Genomic DNA, 20,061 nt, shown 5'->3' with positions numbered 1-20,061 from the left:
AACAATCTTAATGACTAAGTGTTTCAGACGCTGGTTCATGTTCTGTTCAATGCTAGTTCTGTGGATCTGGAAAGCTGTTGAACCCACCTGATACTTCATTTCTTCCACTGCTGTCTTCCTAATCCCCTTCCCTACAAGTGTCTTCCCTAGACCACAAGAACGTCTCTCATGCCTAAGGATCCTGGGTCAGCACCCAGATTCCTTAGTGTTTTACTGACTTTCTCCGGCGTTGTTGGGGTTACTAACAAAGCCAGATAGAGGGACACTTGTAAGCTAGCATTCTGTACTTCAGCTGGAATATCCCATTAGCTCATGGCATTGGGCTCCAGAAAGAAGTCATTTCCCAACTTCAGTCATTTGAAATGCTAGACATCCCATTTCCTTACTGTGACCGTCTTACAGATAAGCACTGCAGGGCCCTTCTGCACGGCTCCAGTAAAACCTGTGGTGCGACGAAAAGTGAGCAACTCCTCCTGCTTGTTCCTGGCCATGTTAGTGCTGGGCCCAGTGACATTTATCTTTGCCGCTAAACCTCCATTTTCAGAAGCATCTTATCACCTTTGTACTAACAGTAAAATGTAATGAGGGTACAGATGGCTCAGATTTTCTTTCATACACTTTTCCTCTGTTGCATGCGGAAAGGACTGTCCTTTAAAGAAATTCAAAATCACTTCCAAGCACTTGAATTCACATTATTTCATTCCAGGATGAGTACTCAAGGACAAACAAGCACTGAGACCGAAATCTCTCTTCTGAGAGAACCACACACCTTGTCCATTTTCCTGCTGCTGTGGGCAGGTCTGGACTCATGAGCCCTATTCACCTAGTGTTTCAACCCTGGCACAGTGTCTTGCTCAGGTCCTAAGGGAAGACAGTCTTTCATTGGAAGGTCTATTTTCCTCACAAGAGTCTTGGCTGGCAAGATTTTTCAGTTAACTGGAGGCAGTTTTAGAGGCAGGATGTATAAGGCCTTTTGTTTGTTTTTCTTTTAAGAAAACAAGTTTGTAGTGCATGCCTGAGACAGGGCAGGAAAAGCAATCTGATATTTGGAAACATCAGAAAACATTTCTTTGGGGGCTGTTTATAATGTTGCTTTACTGCCTCACTCCCTCAGTTCCAACTAATAAAAGGGTCAATTCCAGACCAAGAGGATACCTCTGCGTATCCTACATTTTGTTGTTCAGATGTGACATTTGTCCCAATACCTAGAAGTGACAGTGACCATTGGCCAGTTCTTCTGGTCTTCAGTGTAGTTTTGAATCAAGTTTCCAACTAGGCAAGAATTAAACCAGTAATTTAAGAAGAGGAGTGTCTAAGAAACCTAGTCTCCACTGGAAGAGAAGAAGAAGCCATGAGAAGTGAATAATAGGTTTATTTGCATATACACAGGAGAAGAGTTAGCGCTGCTGGGAGAGGTGGGCTTGTGAGGAGGTAAGGCTTCAGCAGAGGAAGGCACCTTGACAAACAGGGGACTCCGGCTTAGTAAACCAAGCACGGTAGCAACCTTCGTTTGCCCCAAGCCAACTACTCATTTACCTGCTGTCCTACAGACACAGGACTCACAAAACCAGGCAGAAAATAAAGTGGAGAGAAATGGTTTTATCTATCTGGACCAGCCACTGAAATTTTTATGTATAGGATGCAGAAAAAGACACGAGGCACTTTTGAATAGCTCTTGATCTAATGAGTGCCACAGTCCTGCTGGTAAAAAGACCTCTCCTGGAAGAATCTGGAGATTAAATGTGCCTCCCACTTTGGAGCCTCTATATTATAGGGGTTTGGGCAAAGGGATCCTGGAAGTGGTTCCAGCCAGGTTTCCAGGACCACAATCACAGACAGATTTCTAGAAATGAGAGTGGAGTGGCCACAGAGACAAGCATTTCTCCTGCTCCTGTGGATATCCTGAGGGCCTATCTATCTCCTGGCATGTTGACCCTGGGGTGCTGGGAAGAGTCTCTCCCAAGGATGAAAGGCATCCTTACTAAAAAAGGATCTTTCTTGGATACTAAAGTTGAACCAGAATAAACTTTGACTTCTCTTTTGAGTACCCAAATGAGATGAAGGCTTTTTAACATGAAAAGACCAAATTCTGCATTTGGGAACAGTAACTACCAAGTGGCTAGTTCGCAAGGGAACTTGAACAACTTCTTTATTCCCCAGGAAGATATGTGGATTACCAGAGAAGTCAGAAAAGGGTACCTACTGATTGGATACCTACTGATTAAATAAAACAAAAACGTTAGGTATGCTGACTAGGAAGGGGAAGAGAAACACACACTGAATGATTATATCTTTTTTAGTATATAAAGGATTAAAAAATTCCAATTTAATAAATTTTGGAAAAGCAAATGTAAAATGACTTGGGCTTATAAAACCAGAATTTACAATTATCTGTGAATAGTCAAAGACAAATCATAAAATCATTTTGATTACAAATCCAAAGCAATTCTAATGGTTACAGAACCATTTTTATTCCCCCAGTGAGATTACAATTGTTAAATTGTAAGCATCCCCACTGCTACTCACATTTCTTCAGCTCCTTCTCCTAAGACAGTTTTCACGCCCAAGTCACATCACACAGACCAGGCACATCTTTCCTTTCACAAAGCTTAGCAAGCTATCTCCTTTTGGCTTAACCAACAACCTTCTATTTATAAATAACCCCTCTTCCCCCCGTGCCTAAATCCATCCGAGTCTTCATCCTGCATAGGTTGTCTCCCCTTGGTCCCGGTTCCAGTAGGACAGGTCCTCCTCTAAAAGGATCAGTGAGGCCACACCAGTCACACATTGGTTCCTGCCTACACCAATGCCGACTGGGCTCCTAGTTGTCTAGCACCTTTGTGCCCAAGAAAGTGATTGTGTTCTCCTCTCTCTCTTCCTCATTTCTTGCCACTATTCTCCTGCCTTTTCATGACATCTATGACAACAAGATATCTGGTCATCCTTAGTCCTTCCTGTCTTGCACAACCCTTCATTGATAACCAAGTGACTGTAACTACCACTGCAATGCTGAAAATCTCTTGGTCTTTTCCCCTCTCAATCTGTATGTACCTCAATGAAACAGAGTCTCTTCTAGGAGCCAGGAGTCTTAAACCAGTGACTCCTCTCTCTACACACTCTGCCTCCTAACAGACCTACGTAATAAGAATCTGTTACTTCAAGATGTCCACTGCTCTGCAAGATCTAGTCAGAACACCACAGCCTCTGTCAATTGCAAGCTTGGGGGAAGATGCTAGGCCCACCAATTCTCACCAATAATTTCGGGTTGAATTAAATTAATATAGTACCACACTCTGCTCTTTACTACACTTTTTAACACACATATAACATCCACTTTAGTAGTTTGAGCACAAAGTTCTTGAGAGCTATCTTTCCCCCTTCTTTCAATATGCCTAGACACCATCCCATGGGGCCAAGGAAGCGCCTGCAGGTCTTCTGAGTGTCTCTTAGAACTAAGTATCTAACTGATAAAAGTGTTACCCACAACTAGTTATATTTTATGGCCTCCATATAGTATGTTGCAGCATCACTCAATTTGTAATCAGTGAAATTTATCAGAGATCTATGTTCTCTTGAATCCCATCTTAAGTGCTAACCTCTTAGCATTAAAAATGCTTCACTTTTAGTACGTCTATGTTAAATGCTCAATGTAGAAGTGCTACTGAGAGAAAACATGGAATATTTCTTTAAAAAGGAACCATGCTTTCCTTTCCAGCACAGCCAATGGGCTGAAGGCCGGTCTCTATTCTCCTCCCTAGTCTTTCAGCACAAATCCACTACTTACTGGCAGCACAACCTGACTTAGCAGGTACTCATCATTAAGACCAGAACACCTATGGCATGTAAACAAAGTGAGATGGCAAAAACACAGATCCATAGATCCTTTTCTGATGGAGAACTAAGGACAAGTCTGAAACAATGAGTTCACGCATACCAGTGTACACACACACAAGAACAAATCAAATGTCTCAACAAGGGTTTACTTTGACGGAATCTAATCTGCACAGGTACACTATGCTCAAGTTTTACTAGAAAGGAGTCACTTGGATTTTTCCCCTTTCTTAGCACAGCACAAGCCAATGGACAACTAAACATCAGACCCATTGTTGAATAGAAGGGAGCAGCATCAGACACAAAATTCAGGCCCTGGTTTTATGTGCCTTTAATACTTTTTTTTCCTTTCCTCTGTATTCACTAAACAGGATTAAAAAATTTTTTGTAAAGCTCCTTTTTGTAGCTTTTTGTTTTCCCTTTGTATTTATCATGTTTTTAGTTTCTTCTCTGAGGAGGAATTCTCTGAATCTGTATCTTCCAATTCAACTCGGTGCCTTTTGAGGCCACCATGGCCATGAACAGCCCTGCTGCTGTCTATGCCTGGGGGGTCAGGGGGGTCCTCTCTCATTCCAGCACTGGGGGTCTCACAGGCCATTTCAGACCCACAACAAGCTTTGTGTAGGAGTCCCCCGGTCAGGGACAAATTATGGTCAGTGTCTGAATGTCCTGGAGACGAGCAGGCCACTGCTTCCAGCTCCCCAAAGTTCTGTCCATTGTTGTGAGGGTGAGGGGGGCGAGGGTGTAAGCGTCCATTATTGTGGTTGGCACAGATGGTTTCGAGGCTTCTCTCTTCACTGTCGTCAGATTGGGTCCTGGGACAGTTGCCAGACTCACTGTTGAGAGTAGAGCCAGATGCCTTGGGGACAGGAGGAGAGGATGGCTCCTCGGCCCGGCTGCTCAGGGCCTTGCTCAGAGCCTTTCCATTGAGCTTCTTGGTTTCAAAAGAGTGTTCTACGGAGCCACCATTGTTAGTGTCCTGAGCGGTGTCCTCTGGTGCCTCTGCCCAAGAGTGGCCACTGTGCTCATGGCCTGGGGCAATGCTGGGATGTTTAGCAGAAGTCCCTTCTTTTAAAGCATCCTTGCTGTGGCCTTCAGGGGGTAGGTCCTGGTTCCTTTGGGCCCCCAAGGTGTTTAGACGGGTTTCCTTACTGGAAGAAGGGCCCGGGCTGTCCTTAGGACTGGTTCCCGCTCTCCCTTCGTCTGCTTCCCCAGACACCAGGGAGCTCTCTCCGTCCTTATTTGAGTAGGAGATATAGGAGTAGCGGAGCCACTTGTAAGCTTTATAAATCTTGCGCTCAACTGACTCAATGTCTGAAGTTGGTGATGCCCGGCCTGGCTGCATCTCCAGAGCGGAAGTGCTCCGCTCAGGAGAGGAGGTGGGGGAAGAGGAGAGGTCATCCACTTTGATCTGGGGATAATCATAGTTGTCTTCTCCAATGTAGGTGTTGGAGGGCTTGGGCGGAGCAGTGGGCTTCTCTTCTCGGGGCGCCTTTTGCCGGCGCCGCATGGCATTCCGCTGCCGGGTGGACGTTCGGCGTTCATTCAGTTCCTCCTCATCCTCGGAGCTACTAGAGCTGCTGGAGCTGCTGGACTCATCTTCGGGGCTGGGAGACCGAGGCCGGGGGAAGAGATCCGTGTCCAGTTCAACCTCACAGGCATTTTCTTCAGAGTCCGACTCATTGGAGAGCGCCAGGAGGCGTTTGTCCTGGTAGCGCCGCAGAGACGACAGGCGCTGCTGGCGGGAAGTTGTGTCCTCGCAAGCGGGTGGTGGAGGAGTTGCGGCCACTGTGTTCGAGGTGGTGACCCGCAGGGGCCCCAGGTGGAAGGCGCCGTCTGCAGACTCGTCCACTGTAGGTGGCGGGGACCGGGGCAGCGAGGCCGAGGACTCGGAGTCAGTATAGCCCGAGCGCTCGCTGACCCCTGCGTGCAGCTGGAGAATGGTGCTCTCGCTCAGGTCGCTGTCGGAGTCAGAGCTCCAGCCCTCGATCTCGCGGCGCACCAGCGAGTCAAAGAAGGCCATCATCCGGGGGTCCTCCTGCACAGACTGGTTGGCATAGTCGTGCGACAGGCCACTCCCACTGTTCAGCACGAGGCTGATGTACTCTTCGTGGGTGTAGAGGCAGCGGGAATCATCCTCAATCCGACCGTCGAGGTCTCCTGTACATCCTGGCTGTTTGTACGGGCTCCAGATCTGCACAGAAGGTGAAAACAAGACCAAGGAGGGCTGATTGGAAAGTATTCTAAACCTGGTCGCAATAGAGAACACCAAGGCAGAGCTTTCCCAGACTCTTCCTGTCACTTAGCCAGGACTTGTCAACCAACTTTAAAAATAGTCTTTATCAGACTAGATTATATTGGGGCACATATGAAAACTGAGGCTTCTAACGTCAGCTATGGGAAAAAGCCTTGTCTAGGCCACAGCATTAGTCAGGAGACCTAAGTCCTGTCTCTAGGCCCAGGATAATCACCCACCATCTCCCCCAAACCCACCTGCTCCTTTCACTTCCTCTATTAGTAGAATGAAAATTATAATACTCCCCTTCATAATCTCAGAGGACACAGGAGGATTTAAAGATTGGCCAATGTGTTCAAAACTCTCAGAAGATTGAAGCTGTGCACAGAGAGAGACACCACTTTGCCGAAGCGAAACAGAACCAGCAGTCAGTCCTCTGTGACAGTTAATATTTTAGCCTCTAACTCCACTTCTCTCCAACTGCAACATTTCTATTTTTAACTAATGGGAATTGCTTCTGGAGCTTGATGAGAATAGCCAACTGCCTACATTGCACTTCCCTCTTGGACATGCAGACATTAGTTACCCAGGAAACTGGGTTCTCTTAACCAGGGATTTGCTGGCTTGCTCCTCAACTCTTCTGTTACTGCAGGAATAGATAGAGCACCCCTCACCCCAACACTGCAGCCCCATCCCTTAACATCCCTCCACTCCATGGTCAGAAACATGGATTCATAGCTAAAATGTGGCTAAACTAGAATTCAAACTCAGATCTGTCTGAATGCAAAGGCCCAACTTCACAAGTTGAATAAATTATGCAAAAATCAAGTTCAAGGTAATTAAGCTGTCACTGCAAATGAGGACGATTAGCTTCACCTGACTGCCAGACTGGTCCACAGAGCAGCACAAAGAAGCCTGGTTAGATCAGCTAGTAGCCATGGCAACTCAGATAAAATTCCAGGCGATTTTCTTGCCTGACAGGCTGGTGTCTATCTTTAGATGGCACCCAACCCAGAAAACAGTGGCTCCTCATTCCCAATGCTCTGTCAAGACAATGGCTTCATTTCCCCAAAGCTATTCAAAGCCAAATTTGCCTCCATAAATTTACTGAAGCCTGTTCCCTCCATGCTTTACTTGAACTCCTGGTTGGTAGTGCTTCTTTGGAGGATCCCCATTTCAAGAGGGGCTGAAGAAACCTTCTAGATTAGCTCTCTACCAATTTCCAACTCAGATTCATTCCTCCTTCAACTTGTGCCCTGCCTTCAACTCCTCAGGTGTTCTCCCCACTCCAGCTACATAATCTCACCCAGGGGAGTTTGAATGCAGTGGTTCTCAAACTTTGGAGTGCACAAGAATCACCTGAAGAATAATTACAACACTGGCTCCTGAGCCCCACCCACCTTTAAAGATTCTGATTCAATAAGTCAGGGGAGGTGTCAGGGTTCTGAATTTTTTTAAAACATATTTTTATTGATTTCAGAGAGGAAGGAAGAGGGAGAGAGAGAAACATCAATGATAAGAGAGAATCATTGATTGGCGGCCTTCTGCACACCCCCTATTGGGGATTAAGTCCACAAGCCAGGCATGTGCCCTTGACCGGAAACGAACCTGGGATCCTTCAGTCCACAGGCCTACACTCCATCCACTGAGCCAAATCGGCCAGGGCCAGGGTCCTGAATTTTTTTTTTTAAATATATTTTATTGATTTTTTACAGAGAGGAAGGGAGAGGGATAGAGAGCTAGAAACATCGATGAGAGAGAAACATCGATCAGCTGCTTCCTGCACACACCCCCATCGGGGATGTGCCCGCAACCAACATACATGCCCTTGACCAGAATCGAACCTGGGACCTTTCAGTCCGCAGACCGACGCTCCATCCACTGAGCCAAACCGGTTTCGGCAGGGTCCTGAATTTTTAACAAGCACTCAAGGAATGAGCAAGTGGAGGGGAACCAACTTATAAGAAACACTAGAATATAGTTACTAGAAAATAAGTAGCAGGAAATAACAGATTTATCTGAAGAGTCTCAAATCCTTTGTGAGATTCAATGTTTGAGAAACATTTAAACAGGGCCTTCAGCAACAGGCTCAAACTATAAATTATTATCCCTGAGAACAGATGTCCAAGGGAATAGAAGTTTAGTGGCTTAGAAAGGAAAATGAGGCAAAGCCCTTAGATGTTTTGTGGTCCTACACTATATTCTGGACCAAATCTCACACTTCCCCAGTTTAAAAAATGGTAAAATGTTACCAACCATGTGGTCAAACATGAAGCTAAATCTATATGTACTTCACAGAAACTCAGAATTTGTTAACAGAAGCACAAAATATTAATAGAAAGATGCTGGTCTAACGATCCAAAAAGCTAGTTTTGAGGTTCTAATCTACTACCCAGAGCCCTATGTCTTCACTTAAGGAATGAAAACCAAAACACTGAAAGTCAGCTTTTATTTGGACTCTGGAATACATTAAGCTGAGGCAGACTTTCATTCCTGAAGCTTGGAGTAATGGAACAGGAGGTAGGAGACTTGAGTGTGGGTTTTCACTCAGCTTCTAGTTAGCTGGTGATCTTGGGTGAAGCTCAGCTCCCTCATCTAAGCAGTGAATAGATGTAACAGATTACCCAATCCTAAAATTCAGAGCAAAACAAAACCCTCATCATAGACAGCCAGTTTTCTAGCCTCAGGAGACTTGTAGCACAGAGCTGCTGGAGCAGGTAGAACAGATAGGAACCCCAGCCCCACTGCATGTCCCTGAGCAAATGACTTCACCCTTTTCTCTTCTGTAGAAAGTCCCTTTTCTCAGCTGTAGAAATAAGAATCATTTCTATAGTCCATACCAAAACACCAATAAATGGGGTGCTTTCTCTTTCATTTAGCAGATGAATGCCTCAATCAGAAAGTTTCAGACTCATCCTCAAAGAGACTTTTGAACACAATAAGTACTGATGGTCCCTATTATCTTAGTCCTCCATCATCCATAATATAAATTTCAAGCATTTTTGAAGTTGTTTATTTATTTACAATGAAAGTGAAAAATGAAAATACAACTTCCTGTGACATATGAAAGGTAGCTAGACATGCCTCCTCATAGGGCAGGCTCATGAGAAAAGGAAGAGGGATGAGCAGCTCTCTCTTTCCAAGTCCAGTGTAAAGTTTAGCTCAAGAGGCTGCTGATTAAAAGGATACAGTTCAATTCTTATTCAAAAGTTCTCCACATTCTTTAATCTGGCCCACCTCCAGCCTACCTTCCCAGCCTTATATCTTAGTCCTCCCTTTTTGTGCTCTCCACTTTGGCCAAACATGATCATTTTGGCCTAAACCGGTCCTACATTTTGCTGCTTCTGAGCATTTATTCATAGCACAATGCTTGGAACACAGTAAGTGATCAATAAATATTTGTTGATTCAATGAGGCAGCGGGAAGAGATCCGTGTCCAGTTCAACCTCACAGGCATGAACTGGACAATATCCATTCCCCCCATTTAGAATGTTCTTCCAATATTACTCTTCTTCTTTTTTTGCAGTCTTTATTCTTCAAAATTTAGTTCAAATATTACATAAACTGAGATTCCCCCATATGGGGAAAAATATCTCTCTCCTCCCACAGCATTTTTTTATGTCTCTTGTATACCTATTGCATTTCCCATTATCTTTATTTCTTGTCTCTCCTACCAGGTCATCAATTCCTAGGGGACTTGCATTACCTTTCTTTACCTTTGTGTTCCCTATAGGGCCTAGCACAAATGGCACACAATAGTTATATCACACCTATGGGGTGAATAAATATTGGTCTTTGAGAAGAAAAAAAAGCCAGTATTTGCTCTGCTGGTGTGGCTCAGTGACTGAGCGTCGACCTATGAACCAGGAGGTCACAGTTTGATTCCCGGTCAGGGCACATACCCAGGTTGGGGGCTCGATCCCCAATAGGGAGCATGCAGGAGGCAGCCGATCAATGATTCTCTCTCATCACTGATGTTTATATATCTCTCTCTCCCTCTCCCTTCCTCTCTGAAATCAATAAAATATATTTTTTAAAAATCTTATTTGCCCCATCTTGCCCTTGCTTGTGTTTAACTACAAAATAGACCCCTCTTTTGCTAAATGTGAGCATTCAGGGGGACAGAAAACCTGTTACGGGTGAGAAAAGGCTGGTACTGACAACAGGGATTCTTCTCCTCAGGGCTAGAAAGGCAGCAGTGAAGGACAAACAGGGAGAAGGTGGAATAAAGTAGAGAGAAAGAAAAGCAGGTGTCAGGGTGGACTAGAGCATGGTGGGATGATCTTCTTTGAGCCACTGACCTTCTCAGAAACAACAAGTAGGACAGTGATGTTTATTAAAACAGTCAGAAATTGATAAGCACAGGTAAATCATAGGCTCTCCTAGGTGATAATTCATGGTTAGTGTTTTCAATTGACAGATAGGAGACAGACTCAAAAAGCTGCTTGAGGGTACCAAGTGACTTAAGGTTCAAATGGCTTAATGTGCCTCCTGGTGGGACAGGATTCAGATCCTACTGGAACCTAGAAGCAGTTAAGCTCTATAGTTTAGTCTGGATAAGCTCACAGAGAAAACATTTTCTTCTCTTTCTCCTCTGAGAGCTTGGCTAGTTTCCAACCTATGACCTTTAGGGTAAGGATTCCAGTTGACTAAATAGTAATTGGGGAGACTCAGCACAGAAGCATCCAAGATTGTATAGTCATGCAGGAAATTTTCTTCTAAAGGAGATGCCCAAGCAGAGCTCTCTGAGAAAAAGAATGACGTCAACAGACCTGGAGAGGGCATGCCAACCCATTAGTCATAGGCCAAAGCAGAAGGGAAAGCAATGCAAGGGACAAGGCCAATTCAATGACTGCCCAAGTCAAGGACTACTGAGATAATCAAATCCAGCAGGACATCAGGCTGCCAGCTTGCTGCCTTCCCACTAGCATGGTGAGTGTGGCAGTGTTTTGGGAAGAAAAAAAACCAGGGCTCTATCCTACTTTACCACTAAGTAGCTGTGTAATTAACTTTAACCAGTTAATCCTATCTAATAGAAGAGTAATATGCAAATTGACCATCACTCCAACACACAAGATGGCTGCCCCCATATGGACACAAGATGGCCGCCACAAGATGGCCAGCAGGGGAGGGCAGTTGGGAGGGACTGCAAGGGAGGGCAGTTGTGGGCGATCAGGCAGCAGGGGAGGGCAGTTAGGGGTGACCAGGCCAGCAGAGGAGGGAAGTTGGGGGCGACTGGGCCTGCAGGGAAGGGCAGTTGGGGGGGAGACCCAGGCCTGCAAGGGAGAGCAGTTGGGGGGGACCAGGCCTGCAGGGGAGGGCAGTTGGGGGGGGGGGGACCAGGCCTGCAGGGGAGGGCAGTCAGGCATGACCAGGCCTGCAGGGGAGGGCAGTTAGGGGCAATCAGGCTGGCAGGGAGCAGTTAGGCATCAATCAGGCTGGCAGGGGAGTGGTTAGGGGGTGATCAGGCTGGCAGGCAGAAGCGGTTAGGGGCAACCAGGAAGGCAGGTAGGCAAGCAGTTGGGAGTCAGCAGTCCTGGATTGTGGGAGGGCAGTCAGACATCCCTCGAGGGGTCCCAGATTGGAGAGGGTGCAGGCTGGACTGAGGGACACCCCCCGTGCACGAATTTCGTGCACCGGGCCTCTAGTGTATAACATAAAACATCATTATCTGTAAAAAGAAAAAGTTAATAAAAATGATGTATAAATCCTGTTCTAGCCCTATGGGGAAATGCATGCAATCATGAAAGTCACAGGACCAATAAAATCTAAATACAAGAAGCTGGAATAAGGACAAATAAGCATGTTGACTGAAACTCCAACATTATATCTTTGATAGCTTCCCTTCTTCCCTTGCTTCAGATATAACTTGGTTTAATTTTAGATGCCTTTTTTAAAGAGCAAAACAAAACAAAAACTACCAAATCATCACAAACCAAGTTTTACTTTCCCCCTAAACCTCCCTCACATTTTCAAGGCCATTTTAGAGGGGATAAAACAGGAGTTTTAACTTTTGCAAGGGGGGAGGGGAAGAGAATATCATCTATCCTTAATTAAAGTTCAAGTTATGACAGCATTTGCTCCAAAACCTCATTTTCAGGTATGGAAAATGGTGAGTGGCAACTGGAATGTGAGTGATGGGCAGTGAACCATCCTTCTGTGGATACAAGCCAGGCTGGGTCTCTCAGTTGCAAGCTGTGAAAATGTTCTTTGGCAGGCTTAAGTTCATTCAGTCAGTGTGCAGTTGATGCAGTCTTTAGCCTAAATGGCAACCACATGCAGTGGGGTTTTTGGTATGTCCTGAGACAATTTAGCTATGATTCTGGCAGTCAGTCATCTCTGTGCCATATTAGGACAGTGATTAATGCAAAGGGCACACTAATTACCTAAGGGGATAGTGGCTTCTTAACCTCCAGATGAGTTTTAGAAATCAGAATTCATCACACTCAAGATCAAAGGCCACTGGAAATGTTGCAGCATACAGATAGTTCAAAGCCTAGTGACTATTTAAAAAATGGTCTTGAGACACAGAAGAGAAGGTGATATAACGACAGAGCAGAGAGAGATCTGAAGATACTCACCATAGTGTGATGTGGCCATAAGTGAAGGAATGTTGGCAACCTCAAGAAGCTGCAAGAGGGTGCTCCCTAGGCCTGGCTATCTCTAGGGCTTCAAGGACAGGAAGGGAAGCAATTTCTGTTTCTTGAAGTTTCATAAAGTATCTGCCAGGGTTTATCATGTGTCCAAAAGAGAGACACTGTACATTTCGTAAATTTACCTCTTCTGACCACAAGGAAGTTATCTTCCACCACTCAGTAGAAATAATTATTCTGTGTGGGTTTTTTTTTATTTTTTTTTAAATTCTGTTTTCTATTGATGCTTTTCAAAACCCAGTTCTTTACAAAAGCCTCTAAGTGACTATCTTCTGAGTTAATACATCAATATCTATATATTTAAAGAGCCAGGGTTCATACTGTCCAAAATGACCGAACAGACAACCAAATACCAGAAGTCAGTCCTGCACTGACTGCCGCTGCTGCAGGTGCTGCGACCCAGCACTGACTACTGAGGGGCTGCGGATCAGGCCTGGAGAGAGAAGCAGGGTCTGACCCGCAGCCCCCGTGGCAATCAGTGCTCGGTTGGCGCCACGGAAGTCAGTCCTGCAGTCAGCACTGCATCTCTGATCAGGCCCGGAGATAGGCCCACAGATGCTGACTGGCATAGAAACCGACCAATCAGAACCAAATCTGGGTCAACTGCAAGGAGCCAATGACTGCCTAGGAGGAGGAGCTTTTGATGCTGACTGGCATAGAAACCGACCAATCAGAACCAAATTTGGGTGAACTGCAGAGGCAGAACCTAAGGTGGGGGCTGAGGAGGGGTTTTAAGGGCAAGAGCTGTTTGGTGTAAGGTGTAAGAAAGCGGTTCAATTTTTTAATGACTGGTTTTGCAGTATAGTGCATATGGCTGGCTATTAGTCCAGATATAGGGATTATGTAATTTTGTCTACCAAGAGCATCTCCTCCTGCTGAAAAAGGATCCCCCCTGTCCCCATTTAAGCAATCCTATTCTATATAATCTATCTATACTACTAAAAGGGTAATATGCTAATTAGACCAGGTTGACTGGCCATTTTCCGGATGTCTGACTTCCTTCCGGACAAAGCCATGGTGGAGGGGGCTGAGGCAGAGGCCATTAGGGGCGATCAGGCCAGCAGGAGAGGGCAGTTGGGGGCGAGATCAGTCCGGCAGGGGAGGGCCGTTGGGAGCGAGATCAGGCCGGCAGGGGAGGGCAATTTGGGGTGAGATCAGGCCTGCAGGGGAGGGCAGTTGGGGGTGATATCAGGCTGGTGGGGAGGGCAGTTAGGGGTGATCAGGCTGGTAGGGGAGAGCAATTAGGGGCGAGATCAGGCCAGAAGGGGAGGGCAATTAGGGGCGATCAGGCAGGCAGGCAAAGGGGTTAGGGACAATCAGGCAGGCAGACAGGTGAGCGGTTAGGAGCCAGCGGTCCCAGATTGCAAGAGGGATGTCCCCGATTGGAGAGGGTGCAGGCTGGGCTGAGCCCCCCCCCCCCCAACACCCCCTTGCACGAATTTCATGCACTGGGCTACTAGTCCATGTATATAAAAGCCTAAGCGACTGTTACGACTGGTCGACTGGTCACTATGATGCGCACTGACTAGGGGGAAGATGCTCAACACAGGAGCTGCCCCCTGGTGATCAGTGCACTCCCTCAGCTAACCTCCCACGGCCAGCCAACCTCCCATGGTCCCTCCCCACGGACTGGGCAAGACAGCCCCAACTGGCCCGATTGCTGGCCAGGCCAAGGGATCCCACCAGTGCACGAATTCATGCACTGGGACTCTAGTATTTGAATAAATGACAATACATTGTTTCTTATCTTAAAAAAAAAAAAGTCCTGAAAGGAGGTAAGTTTTAAATCTTTTTAAAATCAATTTTGCAATATTTTGTAATATGTCAAAATAATTGAGAATTTTGATAGACTGTTAGTATGTTTAGATATGAGGTCCTACATTTCTGGGTGAACTGCAAAGGCAGAACATTTCTTCCAACTGTGAATTGTAATAATTTCTCTAAAAGGACAGAAAAGGAAGTTGTCTCACCTTGATAATCTTTTCTACACCAGAAGAGCAGATCATGTAGGTGTGGGGGTTAAATCGGACCTGGTTAACAATAGACCGATGCCCTTTCAGCACCATGAAGGCTCCATTGACCACTCTACCAATGCCACCTGGGAAGACAGAAGGAAACAAAAATCAAATGAGGAAAGTATATATGTTCCAGTAATGGCAGGCAAACATCTCTGAACTGGAGTCAAGTTTTTTTATTAACTATTCCACCAGCAGATAGCTTAATTTTACAGATAAAGTTGCTATGGGAAGAGGGAAGATGAAATATCTCTCAGCATATGTGCTCTTACCAAGAGCCTTTATTTAGCCTTTAAGCATTGCCCACGCCCACCCACTGTAATTCCATTGTCAATGAAGCTACATCCACTTAAAACATTTCATAAGTTTTTTGATACCAAGATAGCATCCAAATGTTACCTTAGCAAAAGCCAGTCATGAGCAAAATGAGACTGAACTGCTCAGGAACAGTTAGGCAGCTGAGCCAGGGACAAGCAGAACCAGAAGCATGTAATTATTCAAATGCACAAAAACATCTCTGGTCCATTTGCCCTCAATTTCTATGATGCAGATAGCGAACAAAACAAACAAATATACAAAAACCACTGGGAAATAATGGAAGAAAATATATACTTTCTTTCTTTCTTTCTTTTTTTTTTTTTATCCTGATAGAAGGGAAGAACTAAGGATAAAGAGAAGAGATTTGGGTCACTTTCATAATACGCAGGGCCAAAGTTTTGAGAATCTGAAATTAGAGTGTGTGGGCCTTAAAGACATCGCATATGGATTAAAATCAAGAGGCCACAATAGAAAGCTGTACTTTAAAGACCATCCCAAAAACTTTTTTCTTCAATGGCTAAGAAAAGTACCGGAGGCCTGGAACTTGCACCATAAATGAATATGTCATTATTTATGAACTTGGGATAATCGCAAAGGTTCAACCTCACTGGTCAGGACATCACAGTCACACAGAACACATGCACCCAAGTCCTGAGCAAGGTTGCTTCTGAGCAACCGTCAACAACAGCTCAGTACACACAGGCCAACCTGTGACCCTGGCAAACTGGCAAATATGATGCATTCAGACACAGACAAATGAGTGTTCACTTATCTAAGCAATAAATACCTTCTTAGTCTCTACCAGGAGCATGGCATACCCTAGTGGTCTAGGTTCAGCTCCACATTCCATACCATCGCACTCCCAAATCTACCTTGCTCAAATATCAATCCAAACATGTATTGTTTTGGTATTTGGAAGGAATATGACTAAAACATCACTTCTCTAGAAACATTCTGGCTCTGGGGAAGGGGTCCTCTGCTTTTGGCATCCCGATACAACTCCTCTTTTGCCTCATGGAAGATATTCCTCTTTATTGCCATGTAAATATTATTTTTATAACATCAGTGTCTCAGACTGTACTGATCTGTCCCTTGGCAGTGCCAACTTATGCAGTACTAGGTGCTTACTCTACTTGGTGGGTGACAAAAATATCCTTTGCCTAATCCCCCCACTACATATTTGACATTACTAATATTTGAATTACCCAGGATGGATAATACATTTAAAGCTATTAATATCTCAGCCTAACACCAAATTTGCTAATAAACCAGAAAGGAAAAGAGTGACTAGACATAGAACTGTTATGATTTTATGAAGAAAAGTAGGATCAGAAAAGGTTAAGCACCAAAGTAGGATGCCACGACGGAATCCCCTAGACAGCCTCAGTGCTCCACATTCCTAGGCTGGAGTGAGAGGAGGGAAAAGTAACCTGAGTCTACTCAAAATAAAAGGGATCCATGGGAATCTAAAACAGTTGTCTCAATATAGGAATCTCACGACCACCAAGGAATTCCTTCAAGTCTAATTTTGTTCTATATGAGGTTGATTCAACAAATAGCATTCCTGCTCACGGTCTCTTCTGAATTCAACGTTTAACAACATCCTACTCCTATCTATACCCCCATGGGGGTGGGTCACTAGCAAAGAAACTTCAGGTTAAACCTAGTACCAATCTCTTGTTTAATCCTACTGCCTCCAAGAAAAGGAATTTAAGTAACTCAGAAAATTTAAGTGGCTTCTTCCAAGTCATACAGCTAGTAAATGGCAGAGCCAGGATTTGAATCAGAGTCTATTTGGCTATCATGTCTAATCTACTACCTTTCCACCATATTGGTAGCCTTTAAGAAATGAAATGATTTGAATAGGAATGAAGAAGCTCATAACTGATTTCCAAATCCTTCTAAATCTTTATCTTATAGATTGTTTTCTTTTTCTTTTTTTCTTCTTTGAGAGAGAGAGAGGAAGGGAGAGGGAGAGAGAAACATTAATGTGAAAGTAAAACATTAATTGACTGCCTCCTGCATGCCCCTGACCAGGGATTGAACCAGCAACCTTTTGGTGCACCAGGCAACACCCAACCAACTGAGCCACACTAGCCAGGGCTGGTTTTCTTTTTAAGTCCTGAATTTAAATGGGGTATCAATGCTTGAAAATTCCAGACCATGGAAAAACTGTTTCTATTACTCTTTTGTGCACTGTGACCTCATCTGGTTTCTCTTCTTGGTAGCAATACTATATAATAAAAGCCTAATATGCTAAGTGTCTGGTCGTCTGTTCAACCAATCAAAGCATAATATGCTAATGATATGCTAAGGCTGCTCAACCGCTCGCTATGACGTGCACTGACCACCAGGGGGCAGACAGTTGACCAGTTGCTATGACATGCACCGACCACCAGGGGACAGACCGCAGTCGACCAGTCGCTATGACATGCATTGATCACCAGGGGGCAGATGCTCCGACCGGCAGGTTAGATTGCTACTGGGGTCTGGCTGATCAGGAATGAGCAAGACGGGCCAGACACACCCTGGATCCCTCTCACAGTCCCTCCCTGGCTGGCCAACCTCCCGCATCCCTCCTCAGCCCCGATCATGTACCGGTGGGGTTCCTCGGCCTGGCCTGTGCCCTCTTGCAATCCCGGACCTCTCAGGGGATGTCGGAGAGCCAGTTTCGGCCCAATCCTGCAGGCCAAGCTGAGGGACCCCACTGGTGCACAAATTTGTGCATGGGCCTCTAGTTTTAATATGAAGTCTTCTCTCTTCTTTCCACCCAAACTGATACCTAGAAAGTCTGAAAAAGAGGAGGAAGCCAATAGACCAAAAGACTGATAGTGTAAACAGCTACAGGAAGAATTATTGCTTCCATTTGTTTAAGGTAACCAAAGCTATGTACACAGAATCATAGCAATGAAAGGGCTTCAGAAAGGTTCTTTATAGTTCCTTTTCTGGTTTCCAGATTTCAAGTGATTGGCTACAGCTGCTACTATATAGTTAGACACAATGATTTTCAGAGAATAAATTTTTATCAGTTCTGGAGATTTGAGTAATTCAGATAGATAAGATTTCTTTATTCTGAAATGGCTAAAGTAAAAATACCAGCATCAGTAAGAACTTGGGGTCTCCTCTCCTCCATTACTTAGCCAGACCCTGCCCATCATTAGACGGATCAAGTTGAAAGGAATTAGACAGAGATTATTTCTTCCAACAACTACACGACCTATATACTCCCCTGAGGGTCATCTCTAGACTACAGGTCAGGGGCCTGGTGAGGATCAACCTCACCCATGGTTACCAAATGAAGCCATGACCTAATCATTAATAATGGGTACCAGTGAATAAATTAGGACACACCCAGGAAAAGCGACACTCATTCTTGAGCTGTCATTTATTTGTACAATTTTGTACAAACCGATGATCATTTCTCTGGTGCATCAGTTTGGCCAGCTCAACCAAACATGTTAGCACCACTTTGTAGGTCTCTTTAATAAGTCAAGGCCAAAGTTCCCTTATTTCCATCTTTCCTTTGGTTCAGTAGGGATAATAGGGAGGTGGGGAAGGCTATAAATCACTTTACTCTAAAACCTCAGAAAATAAAATAATTGGGCCATCTCATAAGATTCCAACATCAGTGACTCACTCACTACTTTAGGGGGATCTAGGAAACACAAGGGACTCAGAGATAAGCCCTTGCTTAGAACTCTGAAAAAGACCTTTCTAAAATGCCAAGGCCAAATGTTCCCCTAGAGAAGAGCAGGGTCTAAGCATATAGGTCCTCATTTTCCTCCCCTTCTTTACCTATGCTCCTCTTTTCACAACATTCAGCCAGAGACTTGTCTCTCAGGCCCCTCAAGGGTCAGGACACCACTCTCATTTCTCACTAACTTATTACTTCTCTTTTTGTCAATTTAATTTGCTTCAACAAAGCCCTCCAAGAATGACTATGTTTTCAACTCAAAAGGTAAAAGCAACCTGGTCAGGGTTTTTTTTTTATGCCTTAGTCTAACAGCAATTTATCAATCATGCTACAAAGTGGTCCTCAATGGCACTTGGGGCTATAGAACAGGACAATGCTCCCCAATCTTCCCCAATCTAGTCTATCAGGAAATTCTGATAGTTTTTCCTTCAAAGTATATCTAGATTACAACCCTTATTGCCTCGGTTCATGCCACTATCACCACACAACTATATAATGTGACACTTTTGCTAGTTCTCCTCATTTCTATGCTTGGCAGCCTCGTTCCTACCGTCTATCTTCAACTCAGTAGCTGCAGTGATCCTGTTAAAATAAGTTGATCATGTCATTCCTCTGCTCAGAATTCTCTAATGGCTCTCTAGTTCACTCACAATAAGAACCCATGACTAGACACCCTGTGTCCCACTTACCTCTATGACTTCAACCCCTACATACTCAACCCCCTCCCTCACTCTGCGTCAACACATTGATTTCCTTGTTGTTTCTCATATACATTAGGCACATTTTAACTTTAGAACCTTTGCACTGATTTTACCTGAAATGTTCTTCCCCCAGATTTCTGCATGGCTAACTCCCTCACCACTTTGAGGATTTGCTCAAATGTGATCTTCTCATTGAGGCCTATACTAAATATCCTATCAAAAACTGCATTTCCCTGATCCCCCTCTCCCCCAATACCACTTCCTGTCCCCCTTATTCTGCGCTCTACTTTTCCTTTTCCATGGTACTTCTAACTTTTTAAACATATATATAATTTATTGTGTCTATTGTTCATTGTCTGTTTTCCCTTCTAGAATGTAAGCTCCATGTTGGCAGGACTCTTTTGTTCCTCTGTTGTACTCCAAGCCTATAGAATGGTGCTGATCATATAGTAGGTTTTCAGTAAATATATGATAAATAAATGAAAAGATGTGAATGTATTAGAGAATTAGACCACAGGATATAAGCATGCAGGGAAAAATGCAGTCTCTATTAATGGGCTCCATCATCCAATATGTGGATTATCCAAGTGTTTCTCTTTCTCCATCTTTCTGC

The 20,061-nt window shown here is 44.6% G+C and overlaps 1 protein-coding gene across 4 annotated transcripts in view; it reads right to left on the bottom strand.

Annotated features, from left to right (window-relative positions):
- Nucleotides 1–2,304: 2,304 nt before the first annotated feature.
- Nucleotides 2,305–20,061, bottom strand: part of DCAF5 (DDB1 and CUL4 associated factor 5) — a 105,427-nt gene continuing 87,670 nt past the window's right edge. For all 4 annotated transcript variants that reach the window (XM_054715963.1, XM_054715964.1, XM_054715965.1 and 1 more), the window contains 2 exons: nt 14,691–14,818; nt 2,305–6,025 (listed from right to left, as the gene is read on the bottom strand). In XM_054715963.1, the coding sequence (XP_054571938.1) occupies nt 4,262–6,025; nt 14,691–14,818 (1,892 nt within the window). In that variant the 3' untranslated portion in view covers nt 2,305–4,261. The remainder of the gene's footprint in view (nt 6,026–14,690; nt 14,819–20,061) is intronic.

This window comes from Eptesicus fuscus, chromosome 5 (assembly GCF_027574615.1).
Source record: "Eptesicus fuscus isolate TK198812 chromosome 5, DD_ASM_mEF_20220401, whole genome shotgun sequence".
NCBI classification, from domain to species: Eukaryota; Metazoa; Chordata; class Mammalia; order Chiroptera; family Vespertilionidae; genus Eptesicus; species Eptesicus fuscus.
The sequence above is the reverse complement of the archived record's forward strand: the minus strand, read 5'-3'. Positions and strand labels throughout refer to the sequence as shown.